General features: G+C 41.5%; 1 protein-coding gene across 2 annotated transcripts in view; it reads right to left on the reverse strand.

The window, feature by feature from the left end:
- fndc3a (fibronectin type III domain containing 3A) overlaps positions 1 to 20336 on the reverse strand; it is a 347342-nt gene that overhangs the window by 31328 nt on the left and 295678 nt on the right. For both annotated transcript variants that reach the window (XM_086006446.1, XM_086006447.1), the window contains 7 exons: positions 18209 to 18333; positions 16083 to 16257; positions 14607 to 14693; positions 9434 to 9572; positions 8259 to 8327; positions 6499 to 6617; positions 1778 to 1883 (listed from right to left, as the gene is read on the reverse strand). In XM_086006446.1, coding sequence (XP_085862572.1) covers positions 1778 to 1883; positions 6499 to 6617; positions 8259 to 8327; positions 9434 to 9572; positions 14607 to 14693; positions 16083 to 16257; positions 18209 to 18333 — 820 coding nt within the window. The remainder of the gene's footprint in view (positions 1 to 1777; positions 1884 to 6498; positions 6618 to 8258; positions 8328 to 9433; positions 9573 to 14606; positions 14694 to 16082; positions 16258 to 18208; positions 18334 to 20336) is intronic.

A 20336-nucleotide genomic window follows, 5' to 3' on the forward strand; every position in this document is an offset into this window, starting at 1 on the left:
TGGGCAATAAATGCTGGCCTTGCCAGTGACGCCCACATCCCATGAACGAATTTTTAAAAAAATTGGCAGGACTGGCAGTTTTGAAATATCTCTCAAATGCTGCTGCCTCATTGGTGGATAAATCGTCAACCCATCAGTGAAGGAACAGTATTTGAACAGACTGCTGGTGGTGCTAAATATAAAAAGGCAAATCCAACAACATTTGGAAAAGAGAAACAGAGCGGCAAACACAAATTCAAGCTGTTAGTTTGTAACTTCGCTTATGGTGTGTGCTTTCTGTTTTTAATTGCACAATGCAAATTGACAATGAATGTTGGATTTTTAAGATGCCATCTGCAGCTCCATGTAACTAAGCGCCCCACTGAGATGTAAAGCTTAAACACCCCGGAATTCACAACGGGCCCCATTCTCACAATTATTTTTTATTGTTGAGATCAAATTCCTGAGAGATGTTAAATAGAGCTCACATTAATAATATTGGGCACAGATACTGCTTTAGGCATTTGACATGTTGTTGTACAAGTACTATACTGTCTCTCTTCTTCTTAGGCAGTCCCTCGGAACCAAGGATGACTTGCTTCCACACTATACTGTCTCTAGGCTGCTAAAGTCTCATATGCTCTATCAAAGTACTTCATCAAGGTAAAAAGTAAACATGAAAAATACATCAAAATAATACGCAGTATATATAATATAGGATCTAATTTCCATTCAAGCGGTTAGATAGTTTGGGATATTAAGGGAATCAAGGGATATGGAGATTGGGCAGGAAGGTGGAATTGAGGTAGATGATCAGCCATGACCTTATTGAATAGCGGAGCAGGCTCGAGGGGTCGTATGGCCTACTCCTGCTCCTATTTCTTATGTTCTTATAGTTTATCAGTAGTGAGTGAAATTAAATATTCAGTAGTAATTATTACACTTCATTGAATAGTATTTACATGACTAACTATCCAAATCTGAAGACAGAGAAAGAAGATTCAGATAAATGTACCCAATTTTTAAACTTTTTTTTTTACCAGGAATTATTATTCTTAGTTACATTAAAACAGTTTTACCTGCTACCAACTTTGGTACTAATTATACATTTGTATAATTTAAGCAATTAGTATCTATATTTGTGTAAAAAGTCTAGGACAAGGTTGAAATGTCCTCAGATGCTAATTTGCAGCTTTGGAAAAGGGATAGATAGTCATAGTTCAATGTGTTATTTCTGGGCTGCACAGCTCAAGCATCTCGTGTAGTTTCTCTGTCTCCAGATTGACATACAAACAAAAACTGCTCGAGATTCCTTACTTTGCAGGGAGCTACAAAGATTATGAAGATTTAGCTCAAGTGTTTAAATTCCAAGGCACTTAATTGTTATTTGGCACTGGTGGACAATATTTTTTTTAATACCAACAGAGAACTGCAGGAATAATAGGCAATTAGGTAATTCTTTATAAACTGCACACCTCCAGTTTTGAATCATAAATTTAGAAGAACCCATTCAAATAATGTATTTCTGAAAAATAAATCTTTAAACAAATTTTTAGATATGTAAAATTGCTCAGCTAAGTATGATGTTTTATGGTTCAACTGATGATGCTCCTCCAAGAAAAACCCAATTTTCTATCAGGCACACGGCTGAGAGAGTGGAACAAGGATAGACTTCTGTTGAAGCGTGCTGCCTCAACATAAATACTCATCTATAATCATTGGGCTGAACTCATTCACGGTTTTCGCCTTCACATACCATCATGGAACAAAACACACGTTCGAGACAAATGGTTCTTACCCCATCGTAACTGTATTTCTCTCGCTCGTGGTTTACCCATGAGTCTTGGTGGTTGGCAAGGTCCTGGAGGAACTGGTGGTGTCTGCACTAGTAATGCTTCAGAGACCTGTAAAAGATGTACATCATAAAAATTAGTTACTATGCTAACGTGAAAGGAACATCATTTAAAAAACCCAAAGCAGCATCGATATACAGAATGTAAGTCAACGGTGCAGAAAAGTAAGTCTAATTCCGAGGGTGGCATATTGCTCAGGACCAGAAATATCAAAACCTTTTCCAACTCGACATAATATAATCACACAAGTATCAGCTTGGCTCTGTGGTGTTCCGCAGGGGTTAGTGCTGGGACCCCAACTCTTTACAATCTATATTAACGATTTGGAGGAAGGGACCGAGTGCAACGTATCCAAGTCTGCCGATGATACAAAGATGGGAGGGAAAGCAGTGAGTGAGGAGGACATAAAAAACCTGCAAAAGGACATAGACAGGCTAAGTGAGTGGGCAGAAATTTGACAGATGGAATATAATGTTGGAAAGTGTGAGGTTATGCACTTTGGCAGAAAAAATCAAAGAGCAAGTTATTATCTAAATGGAAAGAAACTGCAAAGTGCTACAGTACAAAGGGATCTGGGGGTCCTGGTGCATGAAACACAGAAGGTTAGTATGCAGGTACAGCAGGTGATCAGGAAGGCCAATGGAATCTTGGCTTTTATTGCAAGGGGGATGGAGTATAAAAGCAGGGAAGTCTTGCTGCAGTTATACAGGGTACTGGTGAGGCCACACCTGGAATATTGCGTACAGTTTTGGTTTCCATATTTAAGAAAAGATATACTTGCTCTCGAGGCAGTTCAGAGAAGGTTCACTCGGTTGATTCCGGAGATGAGGGGGTTGACTTATGAGGAAAGGTTGAGTAGGTTGGGCCTCTACTCATTGGAATTCAGAAGAATGAGAGGCGATCTTATCGAAACATATAAGATTGTGAGGGGGCTTGATCGGGTGGATGCGGTGAGGATGTTTCCACTGATGGGTGAGACTAGAACTAGGGGGCATAATCTTAGAATAAGGGGCTGCCCTTTCAAAACTGAGATGAGGAGAAACTTCTTCACTCAGAGGGTAGTAAATCTATGGAATTTGCTACCTCAGAGAGCTGTGGAAGCAGTGACACTAAATAAATTTAAAACGGAGATAGACAGTTTCCTAGCTGATAAGGGAATTAAGGGTAATGGGGAGTGGGCAGGGAAGTGGACGTGAGTCTAGGTTCAGATCAGCCATGATCCTATTGAATGGCGGAGCAGGCCCGAGGGGCCGTATGGCCTACTCCTGCTCCTACTTCTTATGTTCTTATGTGGTAGCACTCTCACCCTGTCAGAAGGTCATGGGTTCAAGCCCCAATCCAGGGCTTGAGCACATATATCTAGTCTGCCACTTTAATACAGTACTGAGGGAGTGCCGTATTATCAAAGATGCGGTCTTTTGCATAAGATGTTGATCTGAGGCCCTGACTGTTCAAATTAATGTAAAAGAAACCATATCAATATTCGAAGACTAGGAGGGAGTTCTCTGGCCAACATTTATCCCTCAACCGTCACTACCAATTAGTTGGTTGTTTATCTCATTGTTCTTTGTGGGACCTTGCGGAGTGCAATTTGGCTGCTGAGCTTACCTATAAAACAACAGTGACTGCATTCAAAAATAATCTGTTGGCTGTGAAGTGCTTTGGGATGTTTTGAGAACGTGTAAGGCAGTAAAATTTCAACCGCTTATAGCAGGCGTGTTCGTGCGAATGAGATTTGCTTGCTATACGCAGTGGCCAGTGTAATGGGGTAGCACTGAAATATGGGTCCCTATTTTTTTTTTGCTTAGTGACCAATCTGAATGAATCAAAGATCAGTTTTGTCAATTCCCTTTACAGTATTAACAAAATCCTGTTAGTGACTCAGTGCTGGCAGCCTCAGGGACCACCGCTGATACCCGATTCCAGACAGCCAGTCATTCACCTGCAGCGTACCCACGGCCCCACCAACACTATTTAATTGTGCGGTGTATGTAGAACCCATTCCATTGAATTCTTTACTTATTCACGTCATTCCTTGTTGAAGTTTGAATAGAAAGCTCTGGACACTGGCAAAGCCCTAGGGCAGGATTTTCATTTTGCCGTGGAGTCGGGATTGGAGGTGTGCGGGGGGTTAAAATCCCGAAATCAGGGGTCCCGACCCCTTCCCGCACCCAAACCCGCCTCCATGCCAGTTTCAAAGGAGGCGCGTACTCGCCCCGCACTGGGACCCGCCTACCCGAGGCAGGAAGGGATTAGTGCCAATTAACTGCCTGTTAACAGGTAGTTAACAGGCAGTTTTTAGCCTAATCCCTATTTTTGATGTTGAAGTGTGGGATTCCCGACGGCTCCAAACCACGCCAAGTTAGAGGAGGCGGGCCGTCGGGTTGAAGGACTTGGAGGGGTCGAGATGTCGTGATGTGTGCATGAGTGCATTTGGTGTGTCTAAAGTGATTCAATAAGTTTTACATACCTTTTCAGCCTTCCTTCCTTTAGGTTCTGGGAATCCCTCATCTCACCGGCACAGAAAGCAGAATGGCTGCAAACTGTCAAAAGTGACAGCTTTCTGTGCAGGAGGGATTTCTAACTGAGTCTGTGGAGAAGGACTCAGGTTAGAAGTAAGACTGTCAGTGTTTGACAGCTTCAAACAGCTGTGAAACACTGATATTTCATCTGTCAAAAGCTCTTGACAGATGAAATTTCAGTCTGTGACGTCACCTGTTGCCGGGTGGCCCTTAACTGGCCTGCTGAGCCCGCTGGGCGGGCTCAACAAGGTCAATCAAGTTAAAATCGTGTAGATTGGCCGCATCTTGATGGAAGCGGGACTACAACCCCGAAAATTGTAGTCCCGCCTCCAACCCGTCTCCTGAGTTAAATTCCTGCCCTAGAGTCTGGACACCGGCAGCAGTTTAGAAGAGCACAACAGAATTTCTCCCTTGGATAATACAGGAAACTCTGTTAACCGGCAAAATTCAGGAGTAGGTTCAGGTAAGTTTTACTTCATATTAGTGGCAGTTCTTGGATCTGTGGCTGTGTAACTGGGGTTCGTGCACTTGTTGCTAAGCAACAGGGACGCTTGGTCTGTGGCCGGAGTTCCTGCACATGTTGCTAAGCAACAGGGAAGCCTGGATTTGTTGCTGTGTACGGAGCTCTTGCACCTTTTAACTATATCTCTCTGTAATCCGGACATTTTGATAAACCGGCACCACGCCGGTCCCGGATAGTAAAGAGTTTCCTGTACACTGCTTAATTTGTCCTTCAGTTTTTGGTGCTTAGTTCATCTTCTCCCAATGGACTGTTTAAAAGCCAATATAAATATATATTTTTTAAATGCATCAGTTTTTCATGTGTACTTCACACATACAATATCACAGGTGAGTAAACACAGCTCTTTCTGGCCGAAGTAAACGGAACACTTAAGACCCGATAACCGACAACTTGGAAACTGACGTTAATGCAAATGGCTAATAGTTATCGGGTTTTGGCCGATATAAGCGACTGCCCGTTTTAAATATGGACGTTTTTAAGTATGGGGACTGTATATAAATTCAACTTAATTCTTTCTTTTCACATTTGAAGCATTTATACAGTAATATACATTTTAAAAAATGGTAATGAATTGTACAGGAAACTTTGTGCTATCCGGCACCCACGGGACCGAGCTGCTGCCGTTGCCTCAAAACTGCCGTACTCTCCAGAGTTAATGTTGAGAGATACGGAGATTCTTATCTCCGTATTTGACAACAAACATTGTTGCTTAGCAACAGCTTCTAAACGCTCGGGTGTGGCCCTAAAGCTCTGTAGCTGAAGCTGTTGCTATAGCTACAGACCTTGCACAGCTTGACTGTTCAAACAAAGCAAAAAAAACAAACAAAAAGAATAAAAAACGGCTGCTGATTTTTGCCGGTGGCTCCAGATTGCCAGATAGCTCACCTCCGGATAGCACAAAGTTTCCTGTAATGAGTATTGCGTGCATACTCCCGTTAAATAATGGGACCGGTTTTTCATCTCTTCTTATTGGTAAGCAGGTACAATTTTAAAACTCTCCAAAGTGGATTTCTTGAATTCTATCTTAGCTCTAAAAATAAATCAATTTACAGAGTCGCTAGTTTTGTTCTATCAAATAAAAATAAAATGCAATTTCTCTAATGAGCAGCAGCATAGCACAGCAAAAAGAAATGGTTTCAAATTAGACAGCAGTTTAATACTTGCAGATATGCAACTTGTGCTGGTTTAGATCTTTGTAGATTAGGCAAGCGTTATGTCCTCTGAAGGAACCTGGGTTATACATTGTTGATTTAAAATAATTTTAAATTCAAACTATTGAAATTAAATTATAGCTACCCAGCATAATTTTGGATTCATATTTCAGTTATATTAGTTTGTTTAAAGGAAAGCAAATGGAACTAAAACTCACATTTGAAGTTTATAAATTAACGGGAAATGTTTGCTCTATTTCAACAGTGAATAGAAATCGCAGTGCAAGAAACAGGTGCTCGTGTTGTAAGAAATTGTCTCTACGAAAGTCCAAGCCTTTTAAGATTTCTTCAAATTTTTTGAAATAAACCAGGTATCCAGTTTCTAAGGTTGCCAGATTTGTACTCATTTTGTTACAATCGAAATGGGAAGAGGGCATTTACGTGGCAAGTATAATAAATTTCAACATTACCGAACTCTGCCCTCCTTCACTGATGCAGTAAACTCGCAACTGGTATGTACAGCCAGGATTAAGGTGGGTACACACATATTCTCTGGTAGCTCCACTGTAAACCATGTCCCACTTGTTTCCTGAAAGGTAACAAATTAGAAATAGATTATTAGCACACCTTTCAATAGCAAAGACACCAATTAGTTGCCAAGTATTTTAAAATAAGCAGCTGTGTAGTGTGTCACAACATAATTAATGACACATTCAGGATTTCTTGGAAACGGTCCAATTCGCTCATTAAAATTAAGATTATGTTTATTTGTATATATTTACTGATGTGAAATAACTTGGTCGCTTTAGTCTGTCACATACCATCCTGACTTGGATATATATTGCCATTCTGTCATTGGCACGGGATCAAAATCCTGGAACTCCCTTTCTAACAGCACTGTGGGAGTACCTTCACCACACGGACTGCAGCGGTTCAAGAACACGGCTCACCACCACCATTTCAAGGGCAACTCGGGATGGGCAATAAATGTTGGCCTTGCCAGCAATGCTCCCTGTAATTTCTTTAGGGTGCGCGGGCCCTTTAAAGGGCTGTAGAACCTATTCAAATTACCACGCACGCGCTGTTTTTGCCATTACAACGCCATGGAGTTGGCTGCGCGGCTGAATGGGAACATTGCTTGCCAGCAATGCCCACGTCCCGAGAATTAATTAAAAAATATACAATTCGTATCACATTTATTTTTACATTTCCCCACAATGCACTGCAACAATGTGGTGCCCTGTACAATTTTGTATGTAAATTTTTCTGTTCATCAAGATGAATGATGTCAGTCCTGAGCACCAAAACATTTTCCATATAAGATATCCATTGTCAGCATCAAATACTCCCAGGTCAGACACAGCACATTTGGAGGAAGAGTACGTTTCCCAGCTCAGAAGAACACTCCTTTCTATAAAGGCATGATAGCTATCCATTCCTACACTAGGAACAGGAGTAGGCCATCCAGCCCCTCGAGCCTATTCCTCCATTCTATTAAATCATGGTTGATCTGTATCTCAACTCATTTACCCGCGTTTGCTCCATAGCCATTAATACCCTAACAAAAATCTATTGATCTGAGTCTTGACAATTTCAATTGACCCAGCATCCAGAGCATTTTGGGGGCAGGGGGGAAAGAGAAAGCTTTCCAGATTTCCACTGCCCTTTGTGTGAAAAAAATGCTTCCTGATTTTACTCCTAAATTGCCTTAAGATAAATCAAAAGGTCAAAGTCCAATATCACATTATTTAGCACAGTAGTAAGCGGGCTACATTTTATGTATACAAGTTGAAATGTTGGTGGTAATATTTACTCATGTTCCTTACTAAAAGCAAATTGGTCTACAATGTTATAGAAAAGATTGTCTATCTAAACTAAGAACTATAAAGGCAGCAAACTGTCATTTTGATGTTTAATGTACGTACATTCCTTAGCACAGGCTGAGTACAAGATTACATGCCGTCTTCCCATTCAGTAGTACAGTATTGGATACTATACACGGGTAATACAGTCCCCTCTTCAGACAGAGACTTATTCAGGTACATATTCATCACAATACCACATTAACTCCCCCTCTCCACCTTAGTAGGATCCAACAAAAACAGACTCTGCACCTAGACCACCATTTATATTTTTACTTAAGATGCTTGACATCTTCGAGCCAAGTCAACTATACATTCCAAAGGACTAATTCAGAGCAGAACTTAAGCTGAATTTGAAAACATCTTACCATTTGCACCTTCTGACATCTCAACAACATACTTTGTAATTGCTGATCCTCCATTGTCCTTGGGTGGATCTGGAAGAGAAGAACTGAACGAATGATTGCAATGCCAGATACTTAATTTTGTAAACATAGCACATGTACTGATAAACATGGTTCTGTTAAAAGAACTTTTACATTGTTGCACACAGTTTAAGTCATTTTTTTGTAGTCGATTTCATATACAGTGGAACCTCAATTATCTGCACTCTCATTATTCACATTCTGGGTTGTTCATGAGAATTTTTGCATCCAATGGGAGACCAGCAGAAGTAGGGGCTGCCAGCATTTCTGTTCGTCACTCACTTCCAATGTTCCGCTCCCACCAGAGAGGCCAGCTGGCTCTGGAATAGCTCAGTTAATTTGGTGTATTAAAGTTCCCCCACACACTTCCCTGCAACTCCAGCTGTTGGAACTACTCACAGACCCGCGAAGGCCAGCCAAATATGCTCCTTCTAGGGTGCCCTGATACAGGGGTGAGCACTGGAGGGAGCATGTCCACACCTCCAGCAATCCCATCAGCCCCTGTAGCATTGAATCAACACAGAGCCTGCCTGTTTAAAAGAGCTCCTGTGTTGGTGAGTGCAGTGGTTATGGAGTGTGACACCAGTTGGCATTACATTCCAAAAGTGCTCTTTTTTCGGCAGCACAGCAACACGTTTTAACTAAGCAAGCTCTGCATTCATTTTAAAGGCTACAACTCCGCAGTGTTGATTCCCAGTTGGCTTACGATGGGACTACTGCATGTAAACACTTACTGTGTTCAGCATTCACCTTGTGAAGCTGCAGAGAGCATCAGTGGAGTATTTTGGCCAGCTCGCTTGGGCCCGTGACAGGCCAGTGGCTGGAGTTGTAAGCTGGTGTACAGGGAAAGTGTTGAGACAGTCAATAGATCAATTGTTCCAGTGCTGTGATCTTGCAGGTAGAAGCACAGCAAGAGAAGGTAGTGCTGCTGGAGAGGACTGAGGCAGGTGGTTGTGGAGAAGCATTGCATTTATGGTACAGATCAGCAATCTGCAGTCTAATTTGGAGACTCCGTTATCTGTCAGGAGTGTCCATTCCATTATGGTGGATATTCAAGGTTCCACTGTATCTCGTGAAATCAGTTATGAATCTATAGTTAATCTGAGTAAGCATCATACCCCATATTATTTTTAAATTGTGAGCATGAATTTTCCCCTTCACCGAAGGTTTAGTTGGTGATCCAGGTTTGTCTGGATAGGTGGTAAACTCCATGACTTCACCAGGGTTGCTCTTCCCTTCGGAATTGTATGCAATTACCTGTAATATACAACATTCTATAAAGTGACGATGGGGAAAAAGTCTGACATTTAACTAGTCACATGAAGGGGCATTTCATTTGAGGATGTTCTTATATATGTTATCTTGCAGGTTTTCACGCACAGATCCTGCTGCTTTTTGGATAATTTTTTAATGCTGGAGTAGATTTTCTATCGGACTTTCACGCTCCAGAAAGGACACAATGAAGTATCGCTGGTTTTCATTTGTGCACAATAGGCCCCCTCGATGTTGAAACATGAAATTACAGGAAGAAAATAAGGTAGTAAATTTCCCTCGTAGCATTTTTCAAATTAGCAGCTAACATTGCCCACCTTCTTTTGTCAAGATTCCATATTTTTAAGAAGTATTTTCACCCCCTGCTGCATATATGATCCATGGGTGAGAGGGTCCAGAGGCAATGCTGTTTTGAAATCTGCTAGCAGGCAGGTGCAATCTGCCCAAAGTAAATGTGCAATTTCCCTCACCGCCCCCCCCCCCCCACAACCCCCCACCCCCATGAATGCAATTGCTGTCTTCTCACCACTTTCCCAACCAGTACAACCATGATCAGGTTCAACATGTGCAAACTAACTGGCAGAACCCCCCAACCACATAAATTGTGAAATTAAAACGGCGTGATTTTTTTTCATGAAGGTGCAATACAGAGAAACTACAGACACTGCTGATTATATTACTTCTAAACTTTGGGGAAAAAAGGGTTCATTTTGTTATTTAATAACATAATGGAAGGATAAGACAGGTTAACACATGGCTGGAGAAATGGTGCAGGAGGGAGGGCTTCAGATTCCTGGGGCATTGGGACCAGTTCTGGAACAGAAGGGACTTGTTCAAGATGGATGGGTTGCACCTCAACAGAGCTGGGACCAATGTCCTTGCGGGGAGGTTAACTAGTGCGGTGAGGGAGGGTTTAAACTAATTTGGCAGGGCGGTGGGAGCCAGGATGAAACATTAGAGGAGAAACAAGGTGCACAGAGGACTGGGAGAGACAAATAGCACTAGAGTAAAGAATAGTTCAGCAACAGGAGGGATCAAACAGGGGGAAGCGAGGCAGTCCAAGATGGGTTTTGAGTGCATGTGCATAAATGCACGTAGTGTGGTAAATAAGGTTGATAAGCTGCAGCCACAAGCTGCCACATGGGACTATGATATAGTGGCAATAACAGAAACCTGGCTCAAACAAGGGGAGGATTGGGAACTTAATATTCCTGGCTACAAGGCATTCAGGAAAGATAGGGAAGGAAAAAGGAGGGGGGGGGGTGGCAGTATTGATCCAAGAAATTATTATAACACTGGAAAGGGTGATGTAGTTGAGGGGTCAAAGACAGAATCTATTTGGTTAGAATTAAGAAACAATAGAGGCGCTATTACTCTGCTGGGTTTATACTATAGGCCACCAAATAGTGGGAAGGAGATACAGGAGCAAATTTGCAGGCAGATTACAGAAAGATGCAAGAACTACAGCGTAGTGATAATGGGAGACTTCAGTTATCCTGATATACAGGAAACTTTGGTTTATCCGGAGGTTAACTGTCCGGAATGCTCGATCCACCGGCAAAAATCAGGAGCCGTTTAGTTAGTTTTTTTTTCTTTTCATTGCTTTTTTTTCACCAGTCAGGCTCTGCAAGGTCTAGCTGAAGCTGTTGCTTAGCTACATAGACGCTTGCAAGGTACGGCCGACTGTTTAGAAGCTGTTGCTAAGCAACAGGGTTTGTTGCTAGATACGGAGCTCAAAAGCTCCGTATGTTTTAACATTAGCGCTGGTTTGTCTGGCAGTTTTGACAGCTTGGTCCCGTCGGTGCCGGATATCACAAAGTTTCCTGTAGTAACAGTGTAAAGGGCAAAGAGGGGGAGGAATTCCTGAAATGTGCACAAGAGAACTTTTTTAATCAGTGTGTTTCTAGGCCAACAAGGAAGGAAGCAGTGTTGGATCTAGTTCTGGGGAATGAAGTGGGGCAAGTGGAGCATGTTTCAGTGGGCGAGCATTTGGGACCAATGATCATAATATTATCAGGTGTAGAATAGTTATGGAAAAGGACAAGGAACAATCAAGCATAGAAATACTTAACTGGAGGAAGGCTAATTTCAGTGAGTTGAAAAGGGATCTGACCCAGGTGGATTGGAATCAAAAATTGGTCAGCAAAACAGTAATTGAACAATGAGGAGATAGTTCGGGTACAGAGTAGACACATTCCCACGAGGGGGAAAGGAAGGTCATCCAAAGCTAGAGTTTCCTGGATGACTAAAGTTAAAGATTAAAATGAAACAGCAAAAGGAAGCATATGACAAATGTAAGGTTCATAATAAAGTAGAGAACCAAGCTGAATACAGAAAGTATATAGGAGATTTAAAAAAGGGAATAAGAGGAGCGAGAGAGAGTATGACAATAAATTAGCGATTAATATACAAAGGAACCCAAAAGTCTTTTATAAACATAAATAGTAAAAAGGTAGCAACCGATTAGCAACCAAAAAGAAGATTTTCTTGTGGAGGCAGAAGGCATGGCTGAGGTACTAAATGAGTAATTTGCATCTGCCTTCACTAAAGAGGATGCTGCCAATGTAGCAGTGAAGGGGGAGGAAGTCGTGATATTGGATAGGATAAAATAGATAAAGAGGAGTTACTTAAAAGGCTGGAAGTACTCAAAGTAGAAAAGTCATCCAGTCCAGATGGGCTGCATCCTAGGTTACTGAAGGAAGTAAGGGTGGAAATTGCAGAGGCGCTGGCCATAATCCTTGGATATGGGAGTGGCGCCAGAGGACTGGAGGAGTGAAAATGGTACACCCCTATTCAAAAAAGGGAAGAGGGACAAACCCGGCAATTACAGGCTAGTCAGCCCATCATGGTGTGGAAACTTTGAGACACAATAGTCTGGGGCAAAATTAATTGACACTTTGAAAAGTACGGGCTAATAAATGAAAGTCAGCACGGATTTGTTAAAGGCAAATCATGTTTGACTAACTTGATTGAAGTCTTTGATGAAGTAACGGAGAGGGCTGATGAGGGTAATGTGGTTGATGTTGTGTATATGGACTTTCAAAAGGCGTTTGATTAAGTACCACATAATAGACTTGTTAGCAAAATTAAAGCCCATGGGATTAAAGGAGAGAGTAGAGGTGAACAGTTGTTTTCCAGGCTATAGCGAAGTATACAGTGGTGTTCCCCAGGGGTCGGTATTAGGACCGCTGCTCTTTTTAGTATATATTAATGACTGGGATGTGGGTATACAGGGCATCATTTCAAAGTTTGCAGATAACAATAAACTTGGAAATGTAGTAAACAATGAGGAGGATGGTAACAGATTTCAGGAGGATATAGACAGACTGGTGAAATGGGGAGACACATGGCCAATGAAATTTAACACAGAGAAGTGTGAAGTGATACATTTTGGTAGGAATAATGAGGAGAGGCAATATGAACTAAATGGTATAAGTTTAAAGGGGGTGCAAGAACAGGGAGACCTGGGGGTGTATGTACACAAATCTTTGAAGGTAGCAGAACAAGTTGAGAAGGCTGTTGAAAAAGCATATGGGATCCATGGCTTTTTAATAGAGGCCTAGAGTACAAAAGCAAGGAAGTTATACTAAACCTTTCTAAAACACTGGTTAGGCATCAGCTGGAGTATTGTGTTCAATTCTGGGCAGAAAGGATGTCAAGGCTTTAGAGAGGGTGCAGGAGAGATTTATTAGAATGGTACCAGGGATGAGAGACTTCAGCTATGTGGAGAGGCTGGAGAAGCTTGGATTGTTCTCCTTAGCGCAAAGAAGGTAAAGAGGAGACTTGATAGAGGTGTCCAAAATCATGAACAGTTTTGATGGAGTAAATAAGGAGGAACTGTTTCCAGTGGCAGACGGGTTAGTAACCAGAGGACACAGATTTGAGGTAATTGGCAGAAGATCCAGAGGTGACATGAAGAATTGCTTTTTATGCAGAAGGTGATGATGATCTGGAATGCATGGCCTGAAAGGATAGTGGAAGCAGATTCAATAGTAGCTTTCCAAAGAGAATTGGATAAATATGTCAAAAGGAAAAATTTGTATGGTCATGGGGAAAGAGGTGAGTGAGACTAATTGGATAACTCTACCAAAGAGCTCACACAGGCACAATGGGCCGAGTGGTCTCGGTTCCCACATTACAACAGTGACTACACTTCAAAAAAGTACTTCATTGGCTGTAAAGTGCTTTGAGACATCCAGTGGTTGTGAAAGGTGCTATGTAAATGTAAGTCTTTCTTTCTTTCCTTCTGTGCTGTATCATTCTATGATCATTTCATTATCGGTGGCCTTAAATAATAAGCTCCACTAGATTACAAAACTTTCATATATCCATGCTTCAGGATGGAGGATTATGCAATGTAACCATTTCCATTTTACAGAGACCATCTTCATGACTAATTAAACTTGTGTTCCACAGCTAACAGACTCGATTTAGAACAAAATCTTTTCCCCAAGTGAACCAAGTGGAGATGCAATGGTACTGGGTATTTCAATTTCATGCTCTTCCTTCACTTATAGAACCAGCATACCAAGCAACACAAATGACTGTGTGGATAAGTGGAATAGTGCTTGAAAGTATAAAGAAGGTTGGAAGAGACGTCAAGAAGCTGGACCTGCAATTTGTCCCTCATTTAGTTGGCTCGATATGAGAGGGTGACATTTCTGATGGTAGAAGAGTTGAAGGAGTTGTGTTGTGAAGCCTACCAGCATGTCAAATGTGTTGAGTTCTTAACAAGAAAGCATATTCTAAAACAGCTGTTAAGGCCTTGTCTAATATAATTATAATTTTTCTAAAAAGTATTTTTCTTATTAAATTTGTTAAGCAACAAATTGGTTTCAGCTGTTCCAATTATAAATATTTCTTAAAAAGTTAACAAAGAATACTCTAGTTTCAATGGTATCATTTAGTGTTTCATTATAACTGTACACTTGCTTACTGGTATGGTTTTCAGCTACCCTCATCAGTTAGTATCATTAGCCTCTTCAAATGAACTATCACAAACTTTCCCAATATACTTACCCTAAATTTATATGTACTGCTTCTTCTAAGGTTTTTTATTGTACACGCAAGATCTTCTCCATCGTATTTTGGCTTAAACCCATATCCCTAAAGGCAAAGATTTACACACAGTCATGATCATTTGTGAGAAACAGAAGGCAGTTTCTTTAAAATTTTCAATTCTCTATTCTAAAATTTAGGCTGCATTTAGGCAACAGTATCAGCATTAGCTTGAAGATATTTTCTTCAAAACTACAACTGGAATAGAAAACAGTAAATGTCATGCATATTGCTCATAAATTTAAAAAAAAATCTTTTTATTTGTTCACGGGATGTGGGCGTCGCTGCTAAGGCCAGCATATATTGCCCATCCCTAATTGCCCTTGTGAGCTGCCTTTTTGAACCAGTGCAGTCCGTCTTCTTTGTAGCCGTTTGGTACAACTGAGAGGCTTACTAGGCAATTCAGAGGGCAGTTAAGAGTCAACCACATTGCTGTGGGTCTGGAGTCACATATAGGCTAGACCAGGTAAGGACGGCAGATTTCCTTCCCTAAAGGACATTAGTGAACCAGATGGGTTTTTATGACAATCCAGTAGCTTCATGGTCACCATTACTGATACAGTACTAGCCTTTTATTCCAGATTTATTTAATTAAACAAATTAAAATTCCCCAGCTGCTGTGGTGAGATTTGAACTTGAAACTGGATTAGTCCAGTAACATAACCACTATGCTACCATACTCGATTTGTTAATATGATACTATAAAATCAGGATGAACACACCTCTATCCCAAGTGGGATTTTTCTTTGGATGGAATGTGGGAGGAATGGGGTGAATTTTGTGCTTAAGGTAAAGCACTGGGTAGTGAAACACTTTTTCCATTCAGTGTCAGCATCATGCGTTCCCAAGACAGATATTGCATAGATTCAATTTACTTTGTCACCACCATGTGTTTTATACCCTTTTTATATGGCAGAATCTTTTCCAATGGGACCAGTTCCACAATACAATCCCGTTCCTGTTATGTCTGATTTGTTCTGTTTACATTGCTGTCTGGACTCAAAGATCAAAAGCTGAAATTGCACGTGGGTCTGCACAGACAGGCTGAGAGCTCAGCCCACGGTGATTAGAATAAAATAGGGGTCCTGACATCAACTAGTGCCAGAGGTAACCAGTTACTTGTGACACAACTGCCACCTGGCCTCTGGGGGCTGTGCTGCATTGTAGGTGGAGTATTAGTTCCACTCTCAGAAGAGCACCCACTTCTGCACAAGTGTGAATTTTTCTACTTGTCACATTAGAAATCTCTTACTGTTGCAATCACTGCCATATTTAGGCAGTCGGGCTCTTACAGCCAGAGAGGGGAAACTTTTATTCTATCAGTCTGAAGCCACCCTCCAATGGTGAAAGAGCAGTGTGCCAACTTACTGTGTTATTCACTTATTTTAAAGGTATCGTTTAATATCGTATCATATGATAAGTATTTAATCGACTTACTGAGGTTTCATCTTCCATTTCTAAAATATAACAAATGCCCTCATCAGACAGGGTTCCTGAAGGCTTGCTCCAATGTAACGACAGCCATGTGACTCCAGCTTTAATGAGCTGAGGACTTGCTGGTGTAGGAGGGACACTGCCAGTTGAGTAGAACAGTACTTCTTCACTGAAACCACTGTTTGGGGGAAACATTTCATTTTTAAGAGTACACATCACAAATAAATTATAGGTCATGTTTAAAGCATTCCATATTTTAATTATTTTAAGCATATCACAGTGGGGAAGGACCTAAAGCACCAAAACATTTTACAAATAATGCACTATGATAAGAATTCTGTCTGGTTATCAGTAGATAAGCTGACCCATGATGGACCCATCATCAGTTCTTACTTAAAAAGGCATTTTCAAAATATTGGATCACATCAACTTAAATGAGACGTGTTGTTGTTGAGACTTGTCTGTGCACCTATATGAGGAAGAGACTCAAAAATGTCAGAAGTAAAATTAAAACTACTTTGTGGTAAATACCTATAGAGGGCCATACTTGGTAAGTAACAGGATAAATTTATTTTTACATTTATTCAAAGCTGCCCAGTTTTCATTTGTTCCCCCGATGAGGCCATTTACATCATGATTTTTCTCAATTTATAATGCTGCTGGTGACATTCACTCAATAAGATGCTGATGACACATGAAAGATCAAGAAAAGCCATGCAATTGAAAGGTCATGCGATTTTTTCCCCCTTCGTTTTAAAGTGTAACTTTCCACAATAAAAAGGTGCTTCATGTAAATATAAGTGGCAGATGGCCTTGGGACTTGAACATGGCCTCATCTGGTCATAAAGCCAGACCTGTAAATGTTGGGCTGCTAGATTGCTTCATTAATGGAAAATTGTAAATCAGAACTGTGCTCTGTTAGTAAATGCCACACACAAAAAAAAATTGCTAAGTTAATAAAGGCAGTTTTGTAGATCAATCTGTATGAGACATATAGTGCATTTAGGATCTGCATCAATCCTTTTACATCAGACAGATCTTGAATGGTGACCTTTTAGTACAACTTGGGGCTGATTTCTTGTGGTTGGTTATATCTTGTGTGCATCAGTTCATGTGTGTAACAGAATGGAGAAAAGGGAGAGATTCACATTACCAGGGCTCCATCCCATTTGAGCCTGCTGCCCATTACCTTAGATCACAATCACACCTACATAGAAGGGGCATCCAGGGTTGCTAGATGCAGAGCTGAATACAGAGGCAAATTTACAGAACCCAATAATAAGATCTTTTTGACAGTTTTAAGGCCAATCCTGCACCACTTAATTTTTTTTCCAGCTGCCACACAGGTTCTATTGGGCCTTCATGGCAATTGTTCTGAAGGTTCTCCATTCTCCCCCTCCCCCACCTGGAAATCCTCAAATGACAATTAGTGCCACCAATGGGAATTCCCCTTTCTAATCTTTTTGGAGGATGAGAAGGACCAATGTGTGGGATACCAGTTAGGACAGGACAGTTAGTGCCCACCTGCCACTACCCTCCTACCGTATCTACAGATAAAGGTACATACACCTCACTTTGATAGAGGATTCATGCAAGCAGAGGCCCCTGTTCCCAAGATGGTTTGGGGGGGGGGGGGGGGGCGGGTGGGGAGGAGGACAAACTACCTGATGGCACAGATACGCGAAGGCCTGACTAGCTACTTGCAACCACCTCAGAGCATCACCAAACTGCAATGGGATTCTAACTGTTCCATCACTTGCCTGCAGACTTGTGCCTGTACCTTGGGTTTCCTTTCTCTTCATTTCTGCCCATCAGTTCTTGGCCCTCTCCCATTTGAACCTTTCTGAAGGCTGCAAGAAGCTTTGTCCTCTTATTCTGCCAATTCTCTGTTAATTATTCACATCCCTTTAAATTTCACCTACACACAATTTCCCAGTCACACCACTAGGCTACATCCACGCATTGATTTTAATCTGCACTTTCAGCTATGAATAATCATCCAAGTTGGTTGACTCTGGAAAATTGTGTGCTATTAGTACATTATTGATTTGCACCAGTTCTTAACCATTTAGAATGGACTCACAGCAGTACATGAAAATCACACCTCTTATCTTTTGAAGTGCACTCACCTCATTCCAAAATCATTTCTGGCTGCTAACTTAAATCTGTATCCCATGGCTGGTGATAATTTGGTAACTTTGAATTGCTTTTGTGGCCCCGAATAACACTGGAAAAATTCACTGCTTCCTTTCCCCTGTGAAATGGATCACATTTAATTAGGAACACAAGAAAGTATGGAGCAAAAAGAAAAAGCCATTTGTTCCATCAAACCCATTTCTTCACAAGCCAATAGTTTGACATAACCTCCCTTTCACAAAGTCTTGCTGACTCTCACTAATTAGCTTGTACTTTTCCAAGTGCTCACTTACTCTGTCACCGATGCTGGACTCCAGCAATTTTCAAACTGACATTAAATTCACTGACATATAGTTACTTTGTCCTTTCTTCCTTTTTAATTAATGGTCTAATATTTGTTACCTTTTAACCTGCTGGTAATATCCTCCTGAAGAAAGCAAGCTTTGCAAGATTGTAAGTAATACATCCCCAATTTCCTCGCCTACTTCTTTTAATATCCTCAGATGGAACGCATCTAACCCTGGACACTAGGCTGGTTTTAATCTCATAATTTTATCCATTACAATTTTTTGATTTATATTAATGATGGCAAGTTTCTCCCCTTCACTAGCTAATGTCCAATCCTCCCTGTATCTCTAGGATCAAATCCTCCTTTTCCATGGCGAAGGTGGAAACAAACTCATTTAGCATTCTGCAATGTAATTATCCTCTATCTTCATAGACAATCCTGTTCTTAATAGGTCCATCTCCTCCTTTACCACATAATGTATTTATAAAAACTGTCTCATTTTTAATACTGTAAATATTGCTCCTGCATTTATGGAATTCCTAAAAATATTAGCTAGAAGCTTGCCAATTACCTTGAGGAGTCTAGGGTTGGTCTTACCCATGGAGAGACATTTAGGGCTCGATTTTAACGCAGCCGACAGGCGGGCTTTTAGGCGTGCGGGGGGTTAAAAATCGCAAAACCTGGGGGTCTGGACCCCCCCGGGCCTGGTTCCCGCCTCCATGCCATTTTAACCTAGGTGTGTCTGATTGACCCGAATCAGTCCCGCCTGCAACAGGCGGGACTGGTCTTTAGGGCCCTTAAACAGCACTGATTGGCCTTTATAATCCCATTTTAACAGGCCCTTGCCTGTTTAACCCTTTTCCCACGTAAAACGCGCCTGGTGGGGATCACGCCTGTGAAACCTGACGTGAACACTATTGGCTTGCTGACCATCAGCTACAGGTCCAACATTAAAGAGGATATTTAATCAGTCATCATTTGCAGGTGGCAGGACTTTGCTGTCTCAGGTCTGGGGCAACTTCTACCAGGCCTAACCACACCTGTGGAAGGTTGCAGCCTCACACGCTTCTCCAGTGTGACCTATAAGAACATAAGAAATAGGAGCAGGAGTAGGCCAATCGGCCCCTCGAGCCTGCTCCGCCATTCAATAAGATCATGGCTGATCTGATCCTAACCGCCAATCTACTATCACAGAACCATCTCCTGAATCTAACAGAATTAGACACACGAAATAGGAGCAGGATCAGGCTACACGGCCCCTGGGCCCGCTCCACTACCCACAGGGCCATGACCGATCCGAACCTAGACTCATGTCCAAATTCCTGCCCGCTCCCCGTAACCCTTAATTCCCTTTACTTCTAGGAAACTGTCTATTTCTGTTTTAAATTTATGTAATGATGTAGCTTCTACAGCTTTTTGGGGCAGCATATTCCATGGACCTACCACCCTCTGAGTGAAGTAGTTCCTCCTCATCTCAGTTTTGAAAGAGCAGCCCCTTATTCCAAGACTATGCCCCCTAGTTCTAGTTTCACCCATCATCGGGAACATCCTCCCCGCATCCACCCGATCCAACCCCTTCACAATCTTATATGTTTCAATAAGATCGCCTCTCATTCTTCTGAACTCCAATGAGTAGAGTCCCAATCTACTCAACCTCTCCTCATATGTCCATCCCCTCATCCCCGGGATTAACCGAGTGAACCTTCTTTGTATTGACTCGAGAGCAAGTATGTCTTTTCTTAAGTATGGACACCAAAACTGTATGCAGTATTCCAGGTGCGGTCTCACCAATACCTTGTACAACTGAAGCAATACCTCCCTATTTTTATATT

The sequence above is a fragment of the Somniosus microcephalus genome, chromosome 14 (genome assembly GCF_052327205.1).
Source record: "Somniosus microcephalus isolate GS21.2 chromosome 14, FLI_Smic_1.0, whole genome shotgun sequence".
Taxonomy (NCBI): domain Eukaryota; kingdom Metazoa; phylum Chordata; class Chondrichthyes; order Squaliformes; family Somniosidae; genus Somniosus; species Somniosus microcephalus.